This window comes from Neodiprion virginianus, chromosome 4 (genome assembly GCF_021901495.1).
Source record: "Neodiprion virginianus isolate iyNeoVirg1 chromosome 4, iyNeoVirg1.1, whole genome shotgun sequence".
NCBI classification, from domain to species: domain Eukaryota; kingdom Metazoa; phylum Arthropoda; class Insecta; order Hymenoptera; family Diprionidae; genus Neodiprion; species Neodiprion virginianus.
The window spans coordinates 14,244,593-14,269,808 of NC_060880.1; the positions used below are offsets into that span (position 1 = coordinate 14,244,593).

The 25,216-nt window shown below is 37.9% G+C and overlaps 2 protein-coding genes and 2 long non-coding RNA genes across 4 annotated transcripts; 3 read left to right on the forward strand and 1 right to left on the reverse strand.

Moving 5' to 3' along the window:
* The first annotated feature begins 1,901 nt into the window (after positions 1–1,901).
* On the forward strand, positions 1,902–21,296 carry LOC124301967 (uncharacterized). The gene is made up of 5 exons (XR_006907594.1): positions 1,902–1,915; positions 9,608–9,615; positions 19,828–20,176; positions 20,417–20,653; positions 20,733–21,296. It is a non-coding gene; the product is annotated as an uncharacterized LOC124301967 (long non-coding RNA).
* Positions 15,568–17,273, forward strand: LOC124301958 (proteasome subunit beta type-4). The gene is made up of 5 exons (XM_046757634.1): positions 15,568–15,782; positions 16,094–16,300; positions 16,389–16,535; positions 16,703–16,901; positions 17,003–17,273. Exons 1-5 carry the CDS (start codon positions 15,610–15,612, stop codon positions 17,093–17,095), a joined length of 819 nt encoding a protein of 272 aa, XP_046613590.1. The 5' UTR covers positions 15,568–15,609; the 3' UTR covers positions 17,096–17,273.
* LOC124301955 (methionine aminopeptidase 1D, mitochondrial) lies at positions 17,251–19,514 on the reverse strand. Its single transcript, XM_046757630.1, has 6 exons — positions 19,040–19,514; positions 18,723–18,965; positions 18,441–18,632; positions 17,923–18,073; positions 17,724–17,834; positions 17,251–17,525 (listed from the first exon to the last, which is right to left on the reverse strand). The coding sequence occupies exons 1-6, from the start codon at positions 19,136–19,138 to the stop codon at positions 17,335–17,337; spliced, it is 987 nt and encodes a 328-aa protein (XP_046613586.1). The 5' UTR covers positions 19,139–19,514; the 3' UTR covers positions 17,251–17,334.
* Positions 21,297–23,511: 2,215 nt separating the features above from the next.
* Positions 23,512–24,156, forward strand: LOC124301966 (uncharacterized). Its single transcript, XR_006907593.1, has 2 exons — positions 23,512–23,628; positions 23,727–24,156. It is a non-coding gene; the product is annotated as an uncharacterized LOC124301966 (long non-coding RNA).
* The last annotated feature ends 1,060 nt before the right edge of the window (positions 24,157–25,216 follow it).

Sequence of the window (25,216 nt, forward strand, 5' to 3'; positions counted from 1 at the left end):
TAGCATTATATACTAATTATCGATAATTGACTTTTAATAGGTACACTTTTAATCGACGAAGTTGCTTTAAGCGAAGCCATCAAGTTAAATCGTAAAACCATGCAGCTAGATGGTTTTGTCAATTTGGGAACACATACACCGCAAAATCTTCAAAACACGCGGGCTGATCACGCCCTAGTGTTCATGTTCCAGCCTTTCCAAGGTGATTGGATGCAAGTTGTTGGCAGTTTCCTCAGTAGGAATTCTGTCACTAGTGCTATTCTCCACAAATTGCTTATAGAATGCATTATACTGTTGGAAAATGCTGGGTTTTTTGTGGATGTTGTTACCTCAGATGGTGCACAATGGAATCGAGGAGCATGGACACTTTTTGGCATAAAAGATGGCCAGTGTAGCTGCGAACATCCATGCAACTCCGACCGAAGACTATGGTTTGTTTCCGACTTCCCACATTTGATTAAATGTTTTAGGAACAAAATTTTGGAGAAGTTGTTTTTTTGGGTACGCTATAATATTTAATATATGATCAATTTTTACGATGACTATGTAATCAGCAAAATAATTGTCTTTCTTGATACTTGATGCTATTGTTCTTTTCATGTAGACACCAGATGGTTTTGTAAGAAAAAGTCACTGGGAAACTTTGTTAATTCATGAGAATTATCTTAAAGCTAATTTAAAAATTGCTTATAAATTAACTCCACAACATTTGAATCCTGAAGGATACCAAAAAATGAATGTTCCTTTGGCCTATCAGGTAATAATGAAAATATAAACTTATTTCTTTTATTGTTTCAATACTAATGTTTATAATTATTCTCTGAAATTTTAATGATTATAAATGATATCTTTTGTTTTTAGTTATTTTCCAAAGAGATTCAAGTTGCCATGAAAGTATATAAAAATAGAACGGAAGAACTCAGAGATTGTGATTCTATGATTGCTTTCATAGAAAAAGTTAATAACTTAATTCTAGCAATGAGTTCACGTACTCCATCAGATGCTCTGCGTTCCGATCCAGAGTGTCCTCCAAAAAGGGTAACATTTAATATATTATCAAAGCTTGTAATAATTTTTTGCAGTAACAGAGCGAAAATTGAAATTTTAAATGGATACTCATTATCAACATTAAAAATTCAATATTTGTGAACTTAAATACTGGAATGAAAACTGAAACAATTCATAAAGTTTGTGTAAGTAGAAAAAAACTTGAATAGCTCAAAAACACTACAAACTAATCATGACATTTCTCCTATTAATGGTCAATTCATAATCGATCTCGAAAATTTATTTTATCCATCACTATCATAAACCAATACTCAGTGGGATAGACGAATTCAACTAACTTGAATTTACTCATTTAAAAATGCTTGGGACTTATTGTAACTAAGATGTACTTCTACCATTTATCCTAATCTCTTCCAAATTTGAATATTTTTATTATAACTATAATTCAAATACTTCTTGTTGTATATTCTTTTACAATTGTTACCACAAAAAAATTAACAAACAAAATAATAAAAAACTTTGTTTTTGTTAGGCAATAAGTGACTTTTGAAGATATTTAAAAATTTGGGAAGCTAAAGCAAATGAGGAGAAAGAACTCAGTAAAAAGAAGAAGAAAAAGAAGAAGCAAATAGAAAATGTTGCAAGTGAAGAAAATGAAAAATTTTTCTTCGCCATTACTCCGAGTATTCTGAATGGATTGAAAATAACGTAGCAAGCTACTCTTGAGTTAAGTGAATTTTTGCTAGGAGAATGCAAATTTGATTATTTAATGACGTCACGCCTAAACCAGGACCAGTTAGAAGTATGTATTTAACCAAAGAAACTAATAATTTACTATTTTGTGGATATTTTAATATTTTAACTTGAATTCTTTTTCAGAAATTTTTCGGCATATTGCGAAGTGTTTGTCGCTGTAATGATCATCCTGATACCATTCTTTTCGGCCAAGTTTTCCGCCTATTATGTTCCTACTCATTGGTCACCCCGCCGAAAGGGTCAAACGTCACTGCTGGTGAGCTTCTTCAATCATTGATGCAGACGAAAGAATCTTTGGCTGCAGCAACTGCGTTGAAAAAAATTTGGCTCGCAGATATTGATGCTATTATTGAAAATGGGATTCTTAACAATGCAAATTCATCTCACGGAGATATTAACAATAATGCTGTTCTTCAAAATCTTTCTGTTGCTAAGAAACCTTTTGAGAGTGTGCTTGACGAAGACAGTGATGAAGAAGCTGTGGACAATGGTTGTTCTTTCATTAGAAAACCATTTGATAGTATTTTAGATGAAGATAGTGATGATGATGATGATGATATTCATGAAGATGTACATTCACACCAGGATTATTATTGTCCGTTTAATGATGTGTTGGACACAGAAAATGATCACTCTGTAGATAATGAGTACCAAGAAAACACTGACCATAGTCAAGACGAAGAAGAAGAAGATCCTGATTTTCGCGATGATCCACATTATCATCATGATTATGATGTTGTTTCCACAAGTGATGGTGTGGTAGCTTACATCGCTGGATATATGGCAAGAAAATTTCAACGATTCTCCCCGTGTTGTGATTGCATCGATACCTTACGTTCTGATAATCCTTCTAAACGTGATGAAGTGATTGAGTTAATGAGCAACGGTGAATTAATATTTCCTAGTGATAATCTCTTTAAGCTGATAAAGAAACTTGAAAAAATTGTTCTAACTGTGGTCGGTACTAAGACAGTGAATATAGACACTATGCATAAAGTGTTAGAAAGAGTAGCTAAAGCTAAGTATCTACCTATTTTAGGCTGTGATACTCACAAAAAAGAACTTATGGCTAAGATTTTAAATAATTTTATAGTGATGCGTGGAAATTTCTTAGTAAATTTAATTAATCGAACTCTGAATGTGCGACGTAGCATGACAAAAAAACACCGTAAAAATTCTAAATTATCTTAAATCATAATGTATTAAAATAAAAACTTTTTACTGTTCCTAGTCTTTTAAAATCAGAATCACTAAGCTAATAATTAATTATTTTTCAATATTAATTGGATTATTTTCTTTTGTAATATTCTACTTTTCCTTAAATACGGCCGGATACGGTAAGATAAAATATTGTATTTATTATTATACTATTAATATTTATTTATTGTTTATTGTGCATTAATAAACAATAAATATTCATTTCTTATATATGTTTTGTAGTTTTTTTTTAAATTTTACTTTGTATTGAAATTGTAATAAAAATAATAATAATAATAATAATTATTATTATTCTAAAAATTGATTTTAAAATTTTTAATTTTTTTATCAATTAACATATAAATACAATCACTACATTCCGCGGTGAAAATTTCCAAAACCTGACATTAGCACATTACCAACACTCACGCGCTCTAGCGAGAGAGTGCGAAAGATGATGTCTCCTTCAACTCTCGTGGGCTTGCAACACTTGGCGAGCGTCCTCCTTCTATCTAGCCTCCGTGTCTCCAACGCTCGGCTTTTCGTGATACCAGCTAGGTTGGAGCGTCGACGTGACACCTAGGCGGCCACGCACCGAAGGTGGCCCATTTCCGACCTGACACCTAGGCGGCCATGCACCGAAGGTGGCCCACAATCGTGTATGTATAGATATACTCGGTCGCTCGAGCAAGTGGTTGCCAATCGCATCCTTGTCCTCGCTCGCCAGATGTTTCCAGGAATGCAAGAATTGGGATTTTGTTTTTTCAATTATGAATGTCAGCGAATAAAAGTATCTCCAGATTTGATAAATTTTGGATTCAATTAGCGGACGCTGAACCAAAATAATTAACCATTCCCAGCCCGAATACTTTTTTTTTTTTTTTTAATAAATATTATTTTCTTATTGATTTGAAAATATGTGACGCCTGGTGTTCTCGAATATTTGTACACGCAGTCTATGGAAAAATATACGAAGCCCGCTCGATAACATTTATGCAAAATGTACAATGGGCAAGTGGTTGGAGGAAATTTTTTTTTCTCGAACTGAATCTTCCAGAGAACCATCAGCGAATTTCAAGCAAGCTCCATAAACATACCGAGCAAACGCGCGATCACGGACGTAGCTGTGGTATGGCTGAGTGGATACCACATCAGGATGAATTTTCAATCACCGGTTTTTGCGCGAAGTTTTCCTGTATTTAAGTTAATTACTGCTGCCTTTGCTATAATACTGCATTCAAGTCTTAAACAAAACACTAAAAAATAAGTTAACCACTTAATGTAAAACAAAATGTTAGATTGAGCTTAAAATTTAAGCCGGAGTTACATTAACTAAGATAATTACAAGTGCAACATTGTAAATATTGTACATTTATTGTTCATCTAAATAAATATGGTTTCCTCCTCAAAAAAAAAAAAAAACATAAGGATGGAGTGATGCGGGACACGGGTTCGATCGCAGTTCACTCTTTTTTTTTTTATGTGAAACATCTATAGCCGCACGTAAAACAGATTTCTGGCGTGGCGACGCAAGCCGTGGCGACGCGTCGCCACGCTATATGATGGTAGTGTTACGTGCCAGCCGGTATCCACGGCGGCGCCCTCTCTGCGCTCTACCTGACCAGCGTGCAGTTACCATAAGAGAGCCCTACGTGCTCTTACCGATAGTCGTAGATTAATACCAACGCACTTAGTTACCATCACAACGTCCAAATTCTTATATCAACAGTCCTCACACGCTAGATTAACCGTTATTTCATCAGTCAAATTCATAACATACATGTTATATATATATTTTTTCCCATTCAACCGTAATAACCCAAAATAATAAACCTGCAACTGTTAAGATAACCAAAAAGACAAAACACCGGAAACGAGGGAAGATAAATCACGGATAGCTCACAGAGAAAGAAACCCCTATTCCCAGAATTCAGGATAGCGCCCTTATTTTAACGAAAACAAGACCAGTCAGCGCTTCGCCGCTTGCTTCTCTTAACCAACCACCTCGCGCCAATCCACCACCGAGATCCCACGCACGAACCAGAAACCTTACCCCCAATTTTTTCATCATCCTCAACCAATCATCCGAGACCCGCGAGAAACCGCGACTCCTTTTGAACTCCTCCTATTTTCCCTCTAAGTCAACCTTCCCAAAAACAGAATGAAGAGAAGAACTTCAGACATCATAGAGAACAGATCAGACCTCTACCGAAATCCTAGAATAAAATCATTATAAGTCATTCAGAACCTTCGAGACTTGTTAACAGTTTGTCACTGCGATAGTGATTAACACCAATCTGTACCACGATTGTAAATCTACCATCGAGAACTAGAAGGAGACCGTTAATAAATGTGTAATTAACCCAAGTGTTGTCATAAATAATTATTTCAATCACGCATAGTGATGGTTGGCACGAGCCCTGCCTAACAAACTCTCAGAATTGTAGGCGAGTTGAACGAGAAGATCTGAGGAGCTGATCAGCGGATTCCCGAGATTTACATACACCAACTACGTAAGTCAGGAGAACAATTTAAATCACGCGGCGAATCAGAGTCGACTCGAAACGTTCCTCTCGGAACGTAACAGTAGTACGGTGTGGCGACGCGTCGCCGTGCACAATTGACTGTGCATTGTATACTCCTGGAGTGTATACAGTGTTTTGTTTTTGTTTACTACAGTACACATAACCTGTGTTTTACTTGAAAACAAATTATTCTGATAATAAAATGTCTGACAGTAATAATTTAGAGAGTGAAAGTGATCAGCCTCCTGCAAAAAAAGCAAAATCACCCGATGACACACTATCAAGTCATCAGTAAGTTAATTATATTTTTATAATTAAAGTGTGCATTTATCTGTGCATTAAGCACGCGTATATTTGGTGTGTTTTAACGCCAGTAAATGTAAAATTATACTGATTTTTATTTTAGCTTCCTTTAACACTTATATATATTTTTTATAATTAGAGTGTGCATTTATCTGTGCATTAAGCACGCGTATATTTGATGTGTTTTAACGCCAGTAAATGTAAAATTATACTGATTTTTATTTTAGCTTCCTTTAACACTTATATATATTTTTTATAATTAGAGTGTGCATTTATCTGTGCATTAAGCACGCGTATATTTGATGTGTTTTAACGCCAGTAAATGTAAAATCTACTCTCTTGGTAGATTAAAATTCACATAAATTTCATTGCATACAATGTTTTTAAATTGATTATTAATTTTAATTAATTTTAATTTCATTTTAATTAAAATTAATGCATTAGAACAATTGCTCAAAGAATAAATTTAATAAAGACTGATAAAATTGTATTTCAAAATCATCTGATGGGGTGTAGCGCACGAATGTTTTTCTTATTACAAAATAATGTCGATGTTTCACATCTGCCAGGCGTCCCGTGACGGCTCACATTTTTTTTTTTCTCTTCTTAATCTATAAAGTAAATAGACGATCGTCAAACCTGCCGGTTTTTCCATACATGTAAAATAATTATGCAATTTACTTACCATCTTGATACCTCGAGAGCTGCTGTCACTAAACTGAACACTGTGAAGCCTCTTAACTGGCTGCCAATATCAGAAAAGGAGAGGGGTCCATACATTGTTGCTACTGAAATAATTTTGTCGTTCCGATCTCGCATCTCTCAAAGTTCTTAAGATATGCTCGTCAAGACTGATATAAAATGGGCGTTTTTTTTTTAATAAGGAAAAGTTTTGACGGTAATGGAAAATAGAGATTACTAAAAACAAACGTATTGTTTTTTAATAACACCGGCCCAATTAAATTTTAAAAGGCTTATGGTTGAATAAACTTCAGATTTGGGTTTAGCGGACCAAAATGCATAAAAATCATACTTGGTCTATAGTTCCATAAATTTTTTTCTTATCAAAAATCCTAATTTTTGGCGATTTTTATGGTTTTTTGCAATTTACTCAAAATTTTGAGGGTGTACGAGCAAAACTGACTTCGGATTCGGATTCAGCGCGTCAAAATACATAAAGATAGGTAGGTCCGGTCAAAAGTACAGACCACTTTTTTTGTTTTGTGGGCCGGTGTTATTAAAAAACAATACATTTGTGTTTAGTAATCTCTATTTTGCATTACTGTCAAAACTTTTCCGTATCAAAAAGAAGCGCCAAAAACGGGGAACAAATCGATTCGCTCTCGGAATTTTATTGTTTCAATTATTTGTTCTCTTCCGGGTTACCCCCACTACAAAAAAGGTAGGTTCAGTAAAAAAAAAGCAAAAGGAAAGAAGGAAAAAATCGACCGGCTCTCGAAATTTTCTATCTTTGATTTGTTTTTTCTCTCCGAAAATACAAAAAAAAAAGACGAGATTGAATCTAAAAAAAAAAAAAAAGAGTGAACTGCGATCGAACCCGTGTCCCGCATCACTCCATCCTCATGTTTTTTTTTTTTTTTTGAGGAGGAAACCATATTTATTTAGATGAACAATAAATGTACAATATTTACAATGTTGCACTTGTAATTATCTTAGTTTATGTAACTCCGGCTTAAATTTTAAGCTCAATCTAACATTTTGTTTTACATTAAGTGGTTAACTTATTTTTTAGTGTTTTGTTTAAGACTTGAATGCAGTATTATAGCAAAGGCAGCAGTAATTAACTTAAATACAGGAAAACTTCGCGCAAAAACCGGTGATTGAAAATTCATCCTGATGTGGTATCCACTCAGCCATACCACAGCTACGTCCGTGATCGCGCGTTTGCTCGGTATGTTTATGGAGCTTGCTTGGAATTCGCTGATGGTTCTCTGGAAGATTCAGTTCGAGAAAAAAAAAATTTCCTCCAACCACTTGCCCATTGCACATTTTGCATAAATGTTATCGAGCGGGCTTCGTATATTTTTCCATAGACTGCGTGTACAAATATTCGAGAACACCAGGCGTCACATATTTTCAAATCAATAAGAAAATAATATTTATTAAAAAAAAAAAAAAAAGTATTCGGACTGGGAATGGTTAATTATTTTGGTTCAGCGTCCGCTAATTGAATCCAAAATTTATCAAATCTGGAGATACTTTTATTCGCTGACATTCATAATTGAAAAAAAAAATCCCAATTCTTGCATTCCTGGAAACATCTGGCGAGCGGGGACAAGGATGCGATTGGCAACCACTTGCTCGAGCGACCGAGTATATCTATATATACACGATTGTCGGCCACCTTCGGTGCATGGCCGCCTAGGTGTCAGGTCGGAAATGGGCCACCTTCGGTGCGTGGCCGCCTAGGTGTCACGTCGACGCTCCAACCTAGCTGGTATCACGAAAAGCCGAGCGTTGGAGATCTCCCTACTCATCTCTGGTCTTACATTCAGGTCTGGAAACTCTGGTGGTGGGGGTAGGCTAGGAGTGACTCACTTATTGACCAATTTGTTTCGGAACGGCATTGCGTCGCTACTATCTAGTAGGGCCGGTTAGGCTGTAGCGCACTTGCGCCAACAGAGAGAAATTTTTTCTATCTCTGTCGCTCACAGGTGACACGGGTGGGGGTTACACGGGTGGGGGTGACCCTACTAGGTTACAGCGACCCTTGCGGCCAAATCTAAGACTTATTGAAGGTGGACTCAAGAAGTGAGTCGCACCCCACCACCAGAGTTTCCAGACCGGTATGAAAGACCGTGATTTCGACATTACACTCGATCCAGGGATCAGTAAACTTGCAACTAGATTGGATGCCACCAAGGATTTTGAGTTGCATTGAGCTTCGCATACTCCTTGCAGGATGGCGCAATAGCATTAGTATCGAACCTATTGCAACATTCGATCATCATATGCTCTAAGTCAGGGACAGAGACTTATAAAGATAGACTGAGCGCTCCTATAAGAGGCACTGACAATTACACATAAAGGACAGAGATATACAGGGAGTACTGCGCTCTCTTTTCAATCGGCGTCATGGTGGGAGACAACGGAGCAGTGGAAGTGGAACAGCTTAGATATAGGCGCATAATTTCGCCTCATTCTCCTCTACCACCTCCATCCGCGCCACAAATATCATCAGAGACAGCAAGGAGTACTCCCGGCATATTTCTGTCCTTTAAATGTTTGCTTCATGCGGCTCATAAGAGCGCTCAATCTATCTTTATAAGTCTATAATCACGGACCTCAGCAGGGTCTTAGCATAGACTTATAAGACATATATAACGGTCACATCACGAACTTGTGACAAAATGCTACCTGTCGGTACATACATAAGTCAGCGCTACAGAACGCTTCTATATCGGTCTACTTGACCATGAAACAAGCGGAAAAAATAATGATCACTCATCTATTCCAACGTCTATTCTGTGATTATCTTAACACGTTGAGCGCCATGTCAGCCATCGGTGGCTGACACTAGACTTTCCGTTTAGGCCGCGTCAGCCATCGGTGGCTGACACTAGACTTATCGGTGGCTGACAGCGGCGCGCGTGGCCTGAACGGGATTGTCTTAGAAATACGCGTGGCGCTCAACGTGTTAACGTTCGTGACCACGGTCAGCCCCCTGACACTCACCACTGCTCGTATACTAAAAAATTGTACGCGTCTTGTTCCCGTTTTTTAGTTCCTCTACGTGGCGCTAGTAGACTCCTGGTAGACTTCTGACACGCTAGCTGCACTCGCTGACCGCGCGCAAGCTCGTCAGGTAACTACTAGCGTCACTGGTGGTGGAAATTGGCGGCAGAATCGAGGGACATTTTGCGAGCCACTTTTAGCAGCATGTGTCAGGGGGCTGATCACGGTGCAACATCCGACCGGAACGTCCGTATGTTTTATCGACTATTATTACTGCATGTTACTTTTATCAACTAACCCAACTCGAAGTACGAGAATCTTGTAACCATAAGAAATTAAAACGACTGTCTAACTATTTGGAATATCCCTAGATGGAAATAACTATGAAATCCACTAGCCAAGGCTTAAAAACCATGTTACGAGATCTTCGTACTACAGAGAACTATAATATTATTATACGTTATATCACTATCATATTAACACCATAATTAACTAACACGACTATATCCAATTATTATATAGCACTCGACAATGCCATTTGTGCATTCGGAGCTGAGAGCTATACTATAAGCAACATACGCTTTACTATATAGCCTGGAGTGTAGAAGACTGTAAAACCATAGATAAATGCATAACCAATATAATGTAAAGATAGCACTGCTGCAATAACCCATAAAACCAGAGACTGCAAAACCATCAAAACCGTGAATACTAATTATCCAGCATGAACTATACCTTCTTCCGTAACGCCGTATTGTAGGCAACACGCGCAACGTTTTGAAGGCAATGCAGATCTCCAATGTGGAGCCATACAAAGCTTCACCTAGAGAATACATTAGGAAACTTACCGACGAAACGAAAACGTTCTAGAAGCTTCCAAGCCGATTTATGTCAATATAAGAATTAACAATTACAGAAGAGAATTATATACAAAAAGCACACATGTAAACCTACTCCAAAGCTATGAATTATCAAATTACTCTAAATCTGTTAAGATAGTTATAACGCAAACAGCTAAGGATATTCGCAGCAGTGCGATTCTAATAATGTTAAGTAAATAACAAATTATGTTTCATAAACAATCGCTATTGTACTCCAGGTTAATAACGAAAGTAATCGATTATAATACATATGTAATTCTATGTAGATATAGCTATAAAACTAACAAACGACGGGTAACCAATATGACCTATGGACCTTGTAACGAGCAAGAGAGTAAAAACATTAAGAAGTAAACAGGAAGAAGTTAAGTGGCCGAGAGGGGCCAAAAGGGGGCTGGCGCCTCAACAAGGATGCTCGCGCAGGTTGGAGAATTACGGAACAAAGTCCACGCACCTACACCACCGCACCAAGCAGCGTTATACCATACGTAAAAACCTACAATATAGTAATAGCTGATGGACTAAGATAACAGGCGTGCATGCGCGAGGATGTCGTGCCCTAATTAGTTCCTAGAAAAAGGGGGGAGGTGCGCAAAGGTGACCAAGAAACTAAAGAGGGGGATCGTTCTGCGCAACGATCGACTCCTATAAAAACGGCGACCGATCACTCGATCGTCCTCTTGGTTTCTACCTCCAGATTCATCATCTAGCTCCGGTACAGTCTCGCGGTAAAATCCTTTAGCCTTTTGCATTCAAACTTTCATACAACGTTACTCTGCCCAAAAGTCCAGCGAGCTTAAACTCCATTGTGTCATATTAAGTTTAAGATCTTACACTGTGTAACTCCGTTTTTGTGACTTTTAAATATCGAACTCATAAAATAAACCAAAGTTAATCAAAGTATCCAAATATATTAGAGTCAGTTATTCCGCTAAAACCTCTCACCAATCTACGCTACAAGTCATCGCATCCAGAATACTCTCAAAAAGGTAAGCCAAATTAAATCTTTTATCCAAAAATTTCTCCCTCTTCGGTTCGTTCGATTAGAACGACAGAATGCCCGTTGTCCGGTGTATTTCAATACTTAATCGGTAATTGGTGACCCAAACTACTGATGTGAGTCTAGCTGTAACTGCGTGTGAATGTTTCCGGTGTCTAGCATCTGGAGATTTCCACTAGGTACCGTTCCGACGTCACAACGGTGTTACATACAGGCATGGAGCCTAGAGTAAGGCTCCATCACGGTCTTACATACAGGTCCGGAAACTAGTAGGGTGGGGAATGACTCAGATAATGAGGCAAAACCGTGGTTCTCGTCTTCGCCGTCTGCAGCGCTGCCCCCTCGGGGTGAGCCAATCATAAATCAGATCCGAACAGCTGATTTTTCGGAATCAACAATCCTGAACAACACTCAAAAATGAAGAAAAATGCGAATAAAAAATGATTGAGATGTTTACTAGCATTCCATGGCGGGCGTGATAATTGTTTTATTTTAACGGAATCCTCAAATGCTTAAGTCAATAAAATCCATAAACATCAAGCGAGGGCTCACAACTTTTGAGACAGTTTGACACACACTTTACACTGAGTTATGAACTGTCAAAAACTTCGATGAGCAGGTTATCTTATCGGTATATATCTATACCTATCATACCCCAGGCCAATGGCGCCCCTAGCGGATAGATAAGAAACAAGACCGTGTGCCTCACTAACGGTGACACCTCTACCACTCAAAAGTGCCGGAGTTACCAGACCTATACAGGGTGTCCCTAAATTGCCTCCCACGGACTAGCCAGCATGATACCTCGTTAAAATCCAACCGAGAATTTTTTTTCCGGAAGCTCGTCCGACGCATAGTTTTTGAATTATAAGCGATAGCGCTAGGCCAATCAGAGTGCACCATTTCATCTAGATTTGCCGCCACGGAAATTGCTGTTTTTTTCGTCTGGGTGAATTATTATTATTCGCTTACGAATTAAATATCGGCACCTCCCCTCTCTCGCTGCTGTATCCCTTATTCTTGAGGATGCGCTTCTGTTTACACACACAAGTGTGCGCCCATGGATGTGCGGCCGGCAGCGTGTGCCGCGGCAACAATACCGAGGTCAGCGCTCGAGAAGGGGTACAACAGGGAGAGAGGGGAGGTGCCGATATTTAATTCGTAAACGAATAATAATAATTCACCCAGACGAACAAAACAGCAATTTCCGTGGCGGCAAATCTAGATGAAATGGTGCACTCTGATTGGCCTAGCGCTATCGCTTATAATTCAAAAACTATGCGTCGGACGAGCTTCCGGTAAAAAAATTCTCGGTTGGATTTTAACGAGGTATCATGCTGGCTAGTCCGTGGGAGGCAATTTAGGGACACCCTGTATGTAAGACCGTGGGCTCCATGCATACAGGACTTGCAACTCTGGTGGTGGGGGTGACTCACTTCTTGAGTCCGCTTCCAATAATTCTTAGATTGGCCGCAAGGGGCACTTTAACTTAGTAGAGTCACGCGTGTCACCTGTGAGCGACAGAGATAGAAGAAATTTCTCTCTGTTGGCGCAAACGCCCTACAGCCTAACCCCAATCAACCACATTGATTACTTTTTCACAACACCTGCTCTGGAAGTTGACTTTTTGAGCGCTGTATGTTATCTCCGAAACACACAATAATCGCATACTTGACTATAGGTATGTGTTTCATAAACGCACATGTTCGGTTAAGGGTATGTTCCGATATACACTACGAGCACTGTTCAGTGCTCTTACTGGGGAGAAATTCGTTCCGTTATAGACTGACAGTATACAGTCGCAGTATCCTAGGGAAATATATGACGTCATAAATTGTCGCCATTTTTCTACTGTGAACACTGGTGGTTTCGAGGTAAGGTGCTCTCAGTGCTTTGATCACGTGATCAACAGGGTTCAGAAATTTAACAGCGTCCACTATTGATAATTATTATTATTGAATATTGTCATTTAAAAATACCGGCCGTTAAAGCCAAAATGGAAAATTTGAAGAAATTGTGTTTATTACAGTCTGAAACAAATATTATGTATGAAATGAAAGTAACGCCAAAAAATGTCGATCACAGTATACTGTACTGCGTTCCGTTGTAAACAGTAACCAGTATAGGTAACTATAAAGGAACGGCTTCGCAGTATAATAAATTGACGTCACACCTTACAGTGCTCGCAGTGTATATCGGAACATACCCTAAGTATCAGATAACTGCACAGATTCCACCTAAACTATACTACTATTGGGAAATCATCCACTCAGATACGCTACCTGACGGATCAAATATAAACTACTCTATGCAGGTCAAGCTTAAACTGCTGATATCAAATATAATATGTGAGAAAAGTAGTTTAAAAGTGTTAAACTTTTTTTTAAATATTAAGTAATCAATTATTATCTATAAGCTTAGTTATTACTTAAAAACATCTTAAATTTCAATATTTGATCAAAAAATTTAATCATGGAGTTCCCACCACGAGAAAATAAAAATAAAACTTTTTGCTGCGTGTATGGGTGTAATAGCAAGTCTAGTAAGAACAATACAGTTCGATTTTACACTTTTCCTTCGGCAAATTCTAGTTTTGTAGTAATCAAAAATAAATTTGGCGAAGATGAAGTAATTGATCGTCGATTAGCTTGGATAAAAGCATTGAAAATTGGGAATGAGGTTACACAGTCAAAAAAAGTGTTTTTATTACATTTCACCAAAAATGACTTCATACCAACATGTAAGTAATTACCTATAGAATTTCATTTCATAATTATTTGTTTATCATCAATATGAAATGAAATTTTTTGTCGTGTAATATTTGTCAGAAAAAATAAAAAACAATAAACATTAAATTTTATTTTTCATTGCAGCCAATGTTGCGATATTGCACCCACAATTTCATGCGGTGGATCTTTTAAACGAGAAGTTTGGAGACAGAATGCAATTATTTTATACTCATTATCACAACTAGTATCTGATTGCTGTAGGCCACATTTCATTAGATGTCCCGCATCAAGTATATCTTCACCACCAATAAAATTTTTATGACTAGGCTGAGTATTTGCAAACTCACAAATTTCTTGTATTGAAATTTTCATATTTTATTGAATTTTTTTTGAAAATTCGAGTTTAATAACTGTAGATAAATACACGCTTTCACATAAGAACACGAAAGCTGATTTAAAAATGCGTTTTAGAATAGTTACTGCTTCTGCCGCAAGGAGAAGCCACGCCCCCGGCAGATTTCCCAATAGAAATATAACCACACGAGTACAGTCTGTATTAAACTCACTCTGGCCGTGTTTGTAAATTGACTGCCAGTACTAAAAATTCCCTAGGGCAGAGACAGAGCTGTCCATGAACTCGGCAGCGCAAAAGAGATAAAAGATTGCTGACAGTACTGTCAGTCAATTTTCGAACACGGCCTCTATGTTTTTCACCTTACTAGAAACTACTCAAACGCCATCTGATGCCGCTATAGTAATTTAAGTTTTAAAATTAATATATTCCTCTCAAATTCGACTTTCAGATCAGTTTTTGTAAAAAATATTGTATTCTACGTGTGGGATAAGTAGCAAATATCTCATTCGTGATTACGACATTCGCTGTAAGGTTTATGAGACGTTCATATGAAGACGCGTGTGGTTGTCGTAACTCGCCTGACGGCTCGTAGCGACATCTACCACACTCGTCTTCATACGAATGTCCCATAAACCTTACGCTCATGTCGCAACAACATGACTGTCCGATTATTTGCTACTTATCTCACATGTAGCATAAATAACTATATTGATATCCGAAATTGCGGATATCAGATACTAATACTATGAAAACGAATGTAATGATATGAAAAAAATGCAATATTAAAGAAAATGGGCAACCTCACCATTCAGTGGTTTGCGACAACGGCCAAAAATAACGAAATTTGAGGTTCTGTAACTCAGCTGTACGAGGGCCGTGTTCGAAAATTGACTGACAGTATTGTCATCAATCTTTTATCTCTTTTGCGCTTCCAAGTTCGTGAATAGCTCTGACTCTGTTCTAGGGAATTTTGAGTACTGTCAGTCAATTTACGAACACGGTCTAGATAGTAGCGACGTAGTGCCGAAACCGTAAGCTACAAATTGATTCAATATCTGAGTCACTCCTAGCCTACCCCCAGCACCAGAGTTGCAAGGCCTGTATGTAAGACTGTGTAAGACCGTGTTCGTGATCATACGGAACTGGTCAGCTGCGTGCGATGATTGCGCAGAACACACTGAAAGCACAAGTCAGTCAAAACATGGCGTTTCTAGGCGAAGCTAATCGTTATTCTCCGTTTTTGGCAGCGCAAAATGACTCGTTTCATAGTGCTTCGTATGATTTGTCAGCCAATACTTTGGTCCCAGACATTTACGGTTCACAACGATCACAGTAAGTCTATACTCCGTCTAATTATTCTTTCGTCCGTCGTCCGGTACGTAACCTATACTTGCTCTGTCAAATATTGTTCTACCGTTATATCATACACTTTGAATTTCAATGCAAAACAAACGTCCCAAGTTTCACTATCATCAATCGTTCTACCTGATGATTTTTCCTTAAAGCCCCGGTAAAATTCATTGAACCGCAACGTCTAGAACTTGCCAAAAAAAAAACCCGCTTGTCATGACACGGAAATGAGTCGTTCCCTTGTCTAATTCAGAATCAAATTGTACGAGAGTCAATTCTTTGCAACAATATAGGGCACCATTGACTACCGCGACTTCAGTAGTTGGACTTCAATTCAAAGACGGAGTTGTGATAGCAGCTGATGTGCTCGGGTCGTACGGGTCATTGGCCCGCTTCCGAAATTGTCAGCGCATAATGAAGGTCAATGACAATATCATCTTGGGAGCTGGTGGAGATTATGCAGATTTTCAGTACCTGAAGAACATCATTGAACAAAAGATGTAAGCTGCACTGAATTGAATCTAACACACGCTATTATAATTGAATAAACAATTGTTAAAGACTCGATATTACCAACAATTATTCTAGACTTGAAGAAGAATGCCTAGACGATGGATTCTCCTTGAAACCTAAATCACTGCACTGTTGGTTGACTAGAGTAATGTACAATAGGCGCTCGAAATTCGATCCGTTTTGGAACAATTTTATCATCGCTGGACTGGAATATGGACAGCCGTGAGTAAACTTATCAACCCTGAACATTGATACGCCAATTTTGGTTGTACATGCTACACCTAATAATTCGGCAAATGCCAATCGTCTAAGACCTTCAAATTTCATTATTCCCCCTTGAATTTCACGTGTTTATTTGAGGGTTGTTAATAAAACACCTATTCACCCAGGTTCATGGGAACGGTAGACAAGCTCGGAACAGCTTACATTGATCCTGTGATTGCAACTGGTTACGGAGCTTACATGGCTACACCTCTGTTAAGAAAGGCTCTAGAGTCTAAGCCAGATTTGAATAAAGAAGAAGCTATAGATATTTTGACCAAAGCCATGCAGGTTCTCTTTTACAGAGATGCCAGATCATTTCCAAAGGTCAGTAAACCCTCCTGAACAAGCATGAAAATTTCCACAGTATAGTTTAAAAGTGAACCGAAAATTGGGTATAAAGCATCTGAATTTCATCTGTGTTACAGTACCAAATTGGAATCATAAGTAAAGAAGGAATAGAGATTAGGGGACCACTGACACTAGAAAGCAACTGGGAGCTTGCTCACATGATTGGATAAACATGATGCAGAATATGAGGGAATACAAATAATTGCATAAAACTGCGGTGAATGTGGTAATAGTGTTGAATGTGTTTTCAAATGTTCTAGCACAGAATTGAACTATTAGCGCAGCTCCGTGAAATTGATTCTTCTTTTATATCAGTAATAAAATAAAACGTAAAATTTGATTTATTTATATGGTTCACGTCTGTACATGATGTATTTGAATTTTATACTATTTACATACTCTGATATGTTTATTGAGTCAGAATTTCACTGCCTGTATCAGTAATGAGAATGGTATGCTCCGCTTGAGCAGTACGTGCATTGTCTGTGGTCACTGCCGTCCAGCCATCCTCCAGGATTTCTACGTCAGGCCCACCTTGTGTCAGTACAGGTTCAATTGTGAATGTCATTCCAGTCTGCATCTTTCCAGGTTCGTCGTTTTCTGGAAAAATTGAAACTTGAAATTATTAAGAGGTAGGAAAATTAATGCATACATATAATTGATAACAATGTTCAAAATTCATAAGATATTGTTCAATTTATTCGGTTGAAATTTTCCCAAGCTGAACATATTCCAGAAGTTAGTAATCTTTAATCCACAATCTATATCTCTAGTCCTACTGTCATGAATCGAACTTACTGAAGTGACAAATGTCTGGAGGTCCATGGAAGTAATTGCCAATGCCATGGCCTGCAAAAGCAGGAACAATTCCAAAGCCATGTTTTTGCGCTGTTTCCTCAATAATCTGACCTGATGGATGCACAGTAAAAATTGGGTTAAGCTAATGATTCACTTAATTATTGAATTCAAGAGATAGTGTCGATTTGTGAATGATTACCAATTGAAGAGAAATTTTCATTTGGTTTACATATAGAAATAGCTTTAGATAGGCATGTTTCTGTTGCATCGATCAATTGGCGAGCTTCTTCATCAACTTCGCCTACTTTGAACATTGCAGAACAATCGCCATGGTACCCATTCAAAAATACCTGTAATCAGAAAGGCTTGATTGAAGATTACAGTATTCTATTGCTTTAACCTTTAATCGGTACACTTCTACAGCCAATCACTAACTGTACACTTGGGTGTTTCTTATCTGGCAAACTCCAAGAAATATTAGTTTTGGCTGTAATGAAGATTTCTTCAGGAATCCAATGCAAAATTGTCCGTCAAATGATTGAGAGTGCAAGGAAATAGGATGAAATCGAATTTCACAAAAATTAGTCATAAATAAATCGTAGCCGTTAGAGTCTGGCAGCTAAGAATATTGCGAAATGGATAAAACCAGCTGGGTGAGCCACACCCAGTGTACTGTACTAGAGTTCAAACATTTTGATTCTGAGCGATCTACTGTACCGTTATGTCAACGTTGAGTATATCGCCATTGTGCAAAGGTCTACTGTCCGGGATTCCGTGACAAGCAACATTATTTATGCTTGTACAAATTGACTTTGGAAAACCCTGATAATTCAAAGGACTGGGATAACCTCCATTGTCAATAATCAATTGATGAAGTTTAGCGTCCAACTGTTCGGTTGTGAAACCAACCTGAAAAAATCAATCTAATGTGTGAGCAGTTTGTCAACGGCAAACTTGAATAACTAGAGGCAGAGACTAATAGATTTTTGCTGATTTAACCTTTAAAAAATTTCGAACTTTGCCTAATATTTGCCTGGCCAAAATACAGCTGTGCCTCATGCATTCTATTTGGTTTTTATCTTTGATTTCTGCTTCCTTCGGTCTGTCACAAGGAATTGACGATTCGGCATAAGATGGTTTTGGGATGTAAGAAGGTACACTTTTTCTATCAGAGACAATTGGCCATGGTTTGACAATGCTATACTTGCCAAAAGAAGTTTTTAGGTTCGTCTCTGATGAAATCTGTTAATTTATTGCAAATTGTTGAGAGTTAGAACTTAGAAAAAAAAGGTTTGGTCTGGATTTCGTATCTGTACCTTTGACTCTCGTTTGAAAAAGTTTTTGAAAAATGTACATGCCGGTTGAGTGGCAATTATTGTCTTATTGAAAGTTTTCAACATTGTGACACGTCTCATGGGTGAATGAGATACGTTAAAACTTTAAAAATCCTACTCTTCGTCAAAAGATCCGAGTTGCAAAAATTCACCCTTCAACTTGAAAGCTCTTCGCAAAATAAATTTTATAACATCTATAAAAGGAGACAACTAGGAATGTCTGTCACTGTAGAAATAAAGTCTGGATCAATCTTCGGTGATTTTGCATTTGGCCGGCTAAGGTACCATGGAATAAACATAAGTTCATTCGTTAGATAACATCAAATAGATTTCCTGAAATCACAAACTATCAATCACTCATTCATTTCTATAGCTCCAAATTTACAGAAATTAACAATTGTCAGTAACAATAATGAACGCCGGCATGGACGGACAGTAAGTTATCACACCGTGGTTATCACCAAAGGTTATTACCATGGAGACTAGAGTACAGGAGTCCAATCTCTGTATTACTATATTTATAGGATCAGAACGTCCGGTGCGACGCTGGTGATAAAACCGTGCACTATTAAATCTCGGAGTTTTGTGGACGCTTTTTCTGCCTCTCCGCCTTAGAGATTGGACTCCAGTACTCTAGTCTCCATGGTTATTACTTAAGAAGATGCGGAGATGTATGGACCATGTGTTCCTGCGCAGCCATGACTAAGAACCAGAACCAATGGTGTGCCCACCAGTGTTCCCAACCCGTCCGTGGGGGGCTATGTGACCAGTAGCGCGATTCTGTAACTCGTTATGCTGTCGTTATGGACTCATAACGACAAGTTTCGTTATGCTACCGACCGCGTCGCTATTATAACGACAAATGCGATTCTGTACACTATTCTTAGCGAGTTTTGTCGTTATTAGTAACGAAAAGTGTCGTTATGATGTCGTTACGGTGCGAGCGGATAGCGAGGCTCAGAGACCCCCTCGGTACGCTATAACGACCATTATAACGACACTTTGCACACGAGTTAGAGGAGTGGTGTGCGTTTCCCATATTTTTCTCGACTCCGAGAAAGTGCTTCGAAAAGTGCTCCGAAAGTAAAAAATAATTACGCCGTTTGAAATAACCAATAAGTAAGTTGAATTTTCCAGTAATTAGGAATTATCAATGCAGATTGACTTCAGAAAAAATTGTAGAATAGATTTTATTATTTTCTAAAAAAGAATAACATAACCTATAAATTGTAGTATTGCTCCAAAGAACCCACAAAGTTGCTTCCACAAATATAATTATTCATTAATTTCATTAATAATTCATTTCTACTATTAAGTCTATTATTTACGCTGTTTCTTTGATTATCTTCAATCTCAAAGGATCATGGCTATCGAATACCTTGCTTGGGATGTATTCGTTCTTGAGGAAAGATTACATCGACTCGAACGTCGTGTGGAAAGAAGGCGACTAAGAGATGCTCAGAATCCGTTTCAGCTACCACGAGAAGAGTTTCTCAGCCTTTTTTGCCTGCCTCAAGAAGCTGTGATGAATCTTGGTCAACACCTTAAGCGCAGTCAAAGCGAAAATATTTTTCACTGTTCAGCAAAGCAGCATAGGTTCAGTTTGAGTTTTATATACATAATATGCATATTATATTTAGTCTCCTTTTTTCTAAATCAATATATTTTCCATCAGGTGATGCTGGATATCCATTGGAGCCTTGGCTGTTAACACCTCTGGCCAATTTTTCTGAAGATACGCGACAACATCAATATACACAACAACTATGTAAGGCTAGAAGCGTCGTCGAGCGGTTTTTTGGAGTTTCTAAATCTGTATGGAGATGCTTGTCATACCAGCAAGTCTTGATGTACGAACCAGCGTTCGCAGCGAAAATTGTTAATGCGTGTGCAGTACTGCACAACATGAGAGTGCAACTACGATTAAACAATGAAGATGACGAACAACTAGCACCGATAGCTCATCCCGTAGAGAATGATGTTGATCCGATGGATCAAGATGAAGAATACACCAGACGAGGACCACGCGCTTTGGCTCAACGAATTCAACAACAAATTATGAGAGAAATATTTCCCAACTTCCGTGATGCGGAAGAATAGAATACAGAATATGGAATGATGTTTGTGGTTAAATTGCCAACAAGTATAATGTTTAAAGGTGATGAGAGAAATTAACGACAACAGAGTCAGGGCGGTGTTACGCTCCGACGTACCGCCTTGGCGTACCTTTTTCAAAATTCCATGTTATTTCATTTCTTCAATATCTTCAATGCACAGATATTATTTCATCAAAATCTCATAGGCTCATAGGAGTAAGGCTCCGGTCAAGCAACTCTAGACGCCAGGTTCGATTCCTGGCTCCGTCGTTAATTTTTCAAAATCACCAATTTTTCGAATTTACATTCCTTCAACTATAATGTTTACAATTGATTGTACATAAAGAAATATTCAATTGTGTTTTTAAAGTATCACTTTATTTTATAAAAAATATTCACCTTTTTTATCCCGAGCAAAAAATAAAAACGCGAAAAATCTTTATTCTAAACTAGACCTCAATTTTTTTTTCAAGTGGTATTGTTTTTAAATAGCTTTGCCTCCATGAAATTAACAAACTCAAAGACTTCTTAAAGTATTAAAAATATTACAGCTACAGTTATGATTTTTAGTAAAAAATGGGAGTAGTTATATAATTTTACTCTTCAGAATATTGGTTCTACGTGAAGAACCCAATGGTGGTCCATGCAAAAAGAATAGTGAGGAAGACGTAGAAGCAGTAAACGCTGCATGGGGATTCACGACACGTGGTCAAAGGGCTCCTTTTAAGAGTATGAGTGCAAATAAATTTTTTTACTCGTATTAAAATTTATTAAAAGTATTAAACGGTGTTAAGATATAATAACAATGGTGATATTTATATTTACAATGTTCACTATACGATGGATTTGCACTGACTGTGACTGAGTGATTGTGCGCGCCTCGATTTAAACGATTTAAACCTTCATGCGCGCCACCGCGGCACGAATTTCAGCTATTTTAAGGCGAGTTTCGATGAAATTCTAGTTACTTACTAAGGATTTGTCACAATACGTCACTTCCTGTCGGTATCCATAACGACGATTCGTTATCCCATTCTGTAACGTCGAAGTGTCGCTATTCGTAGTTACGGAATCGCACCGTCGTTATGAGATTATCGTTACACGCGGCGAAATTCGTTATTGTTACGATAGCGTTCCGAATCGTTATTCTCATAACGAGTTACAGAATCGCACTACAGGGCCGTAGCATTATAGTACCGAACAAAAAATTATAGTACTTTTTTGAAAATGTTAATAATGCAATAAAATCACGGAATATTATTTTTATAAGTATATTATCCCTATCCATTACAATACGCGTGCATACTTACATTTAATTGTACGAATGACCAGAAGGTACTTATTTAAATTATTTTTGTACACACTAGGGCCGGTATTCATAGTCAGTGCTTAAGACCGGACTCGAATAAGACGGTCTTATACGAGGCCTTAAGATGGCGTTTGGTTCCATAGACGTCAAACAAGACGGTCTTGAGACGCGGCAAATAAGACGGTCTTCATCAAGTCGGTCTTATTCGAAGCGTGCTTACAAGGTTGCATAGTCCCGTCTTATTTGAAATAAGCATGGTCTTGAGCACGCAACGTTTCATAGTCAATTAACGCGGTCTTATTTACGTATCTTGATCAAGTCGAGTTCGGACTGCACTTAAGCAAATGCTTGTTGCCTAAATATTACTCAATTGCTCTGATGCGTACGAAATTGATAATTACGAATTGTTTGGAAAATATTATATTCGAACAATATAAATTAACAGGAATAGATTGTGAAGAAATGTTTGGGAAAGTGCAGCTGGGACGGGATTATTTACTGTAAAAGGGTAGCAACGGAAACTTGCAATTGAAATAGAGGTTATGAGAGCATTCGCTTTGAAACATTTGTGAAGTGAAGTGAATAGTGAAATTCTATTGACATGGCGAATATGCAAGATATGTTTAATTTCTACGATCAGATCGAAGAAATGAATAATATGATTGAGGTGGTTGCAATGGTCAACGTTGGGCTGAATGACGAAGACGAGGGTGAAGTACAGCGAGCTCTAAAGAGATACATCAGAGATGGTCAAAACCCGTTCGAGTTTTAATCCGAGCAGGAGTTCAAACGGCGATTCCGATTTTCAAAGGATGGTATTATGTACGGAATACTACCTAGAATTGAAGCTGCCTTAGTCAGTGCCAATAATCGTGGTCTACCAATTCCACCTGTCATGCAATTATTAATATGTCTACGATTTTACGCTACCGCTAGCTTTCAAGTAAGGATCATTGTGATTATAATTCCTGACATTCTACTGAAAATATAAAGTGATTTCATTGCTTCCTGTGATCATGGAATAAATGATTGCTAATACATTTTGTACTGTACAGAGACAATCATGAGAGACAACTTACTGGAACCCTGGTTGGAGATGCCGGCTATCCGTGCTTGCCATTTCTGCTGACTCCATTGGCAAATCCAATTACAGATGCTCAACAAAGGTAAGATAAAGATTATCGCATTACTTTAGATTTCGATAAGTAGTCATAAAATTGACAAAGTATACATGTGTGAATTAACCAAGTCGGTATCTTGATAGGTATAACAACGTACAAAGCAGAACAAGGCAAATTGTTGAAAGAACATTTGGAGTTTGGAAGCGACGTTTTCCTTGCCTATCCCGAGGTTTGGGAACCAAATTGTTGTGCTCTACCACAATTGTTGTAGCTTGTGCCGTACTACACAATTTATCACTAACATTGGATAATGCTGTTCCGGAAGATAATCGTATCGAAGAAGAAGAAGCGGATGAATTGCCACCTCAAGCACCGCGTTGGCAGTCTGGAGAGGGTTTTGCAATACGCGAAGCTCTAATCGAACGGTTATTCATTTAATCAAAATATATGTATATCAAGTTAATTTAATTGTAAAGACTAATTGATTTTAGAATGAATATACTCCAAATATTTAATAAAATTGAATTTAATTTGTACAAACAGTTAACATTAGAATACATATTTTACTCATAACTTATCATTGGTTCTCATTTTATTTTTAAACCCCTCACTTACTCATGAAAATACTGATATGTACGTAATTGTACTAAGCGTCAGTCTTATAGTTACGATAATACTTATGAAAATTTGTCTACGTAAAAATATTCTTCTTCTTCGTTTTATAGCTATACCCCCACTACAAAAAATTGTACGCGATTTGTTCCCGTTTTTTAGTTCCTCTACGTGGCGCTAACGTTGTTGTGTTCATAAACTATAAAAATACTCAAGAGCTGCATGCCTATACGAATATCTTGCACAGGCTGAGAAATAAAATCCGAGCGTCTTATTGGGGGATACATCGGAAATATTCCGAACATAACCGAACGTCGAATAAGACCGTCTCAAGCTCAGTCTTCGCCAAGACGGTCTTGAATGAAATAAGCTAGCGCTTGAGACCAAATTCTTGACGAAGACCGTCTTGTTTTCCGACTATGAATACATAGCATCTTAAGACGGTCTTGAACGAATAAGACGATCTTCACCAAGACGGTCTTAAGCACGTGCTTGAGACCTGACTATGAATACGGGCCTAGGAATGACGGCAGGAACTGGCGGGAAGCGGGAAACGGGGCGCTCAAGTCAACACCAACGCGCCTGAGCCCGAACCGTGCATGTCAGCGCCCTCCGCAATAATGTGGTTAAAATTAAAAACCACATTATGGTGAATGGCGCTGACAATTTTTTGCCTAGCGCGAAAAGATTTGAATACGTTTCTTTTGAAAAGTATTAAAAATCTTTTTTTTTCGAAAAGTATTAAAGAATTTTGTCCCGCCAGTTTTTGTATTACAAAAAAAAACTTCTTATTATACAAATTTCCAAATTATAGTAGATTTCCGTCACATAATGAAAGTTCTATGTTACATAGTACGAAGTTCATATTTATGTGACATCTACTATAATTATATGACGGTTGGAAACACTGGTGCCCACGGTCTTACGTAAAGGTCTGGCAACGAAGGTAGTGGGGGTGGGTCATTTCACGGCCGGTTATTTATCTCACTTTGTGTCCGCCAGGTCAGCGTTGTGATCGAGG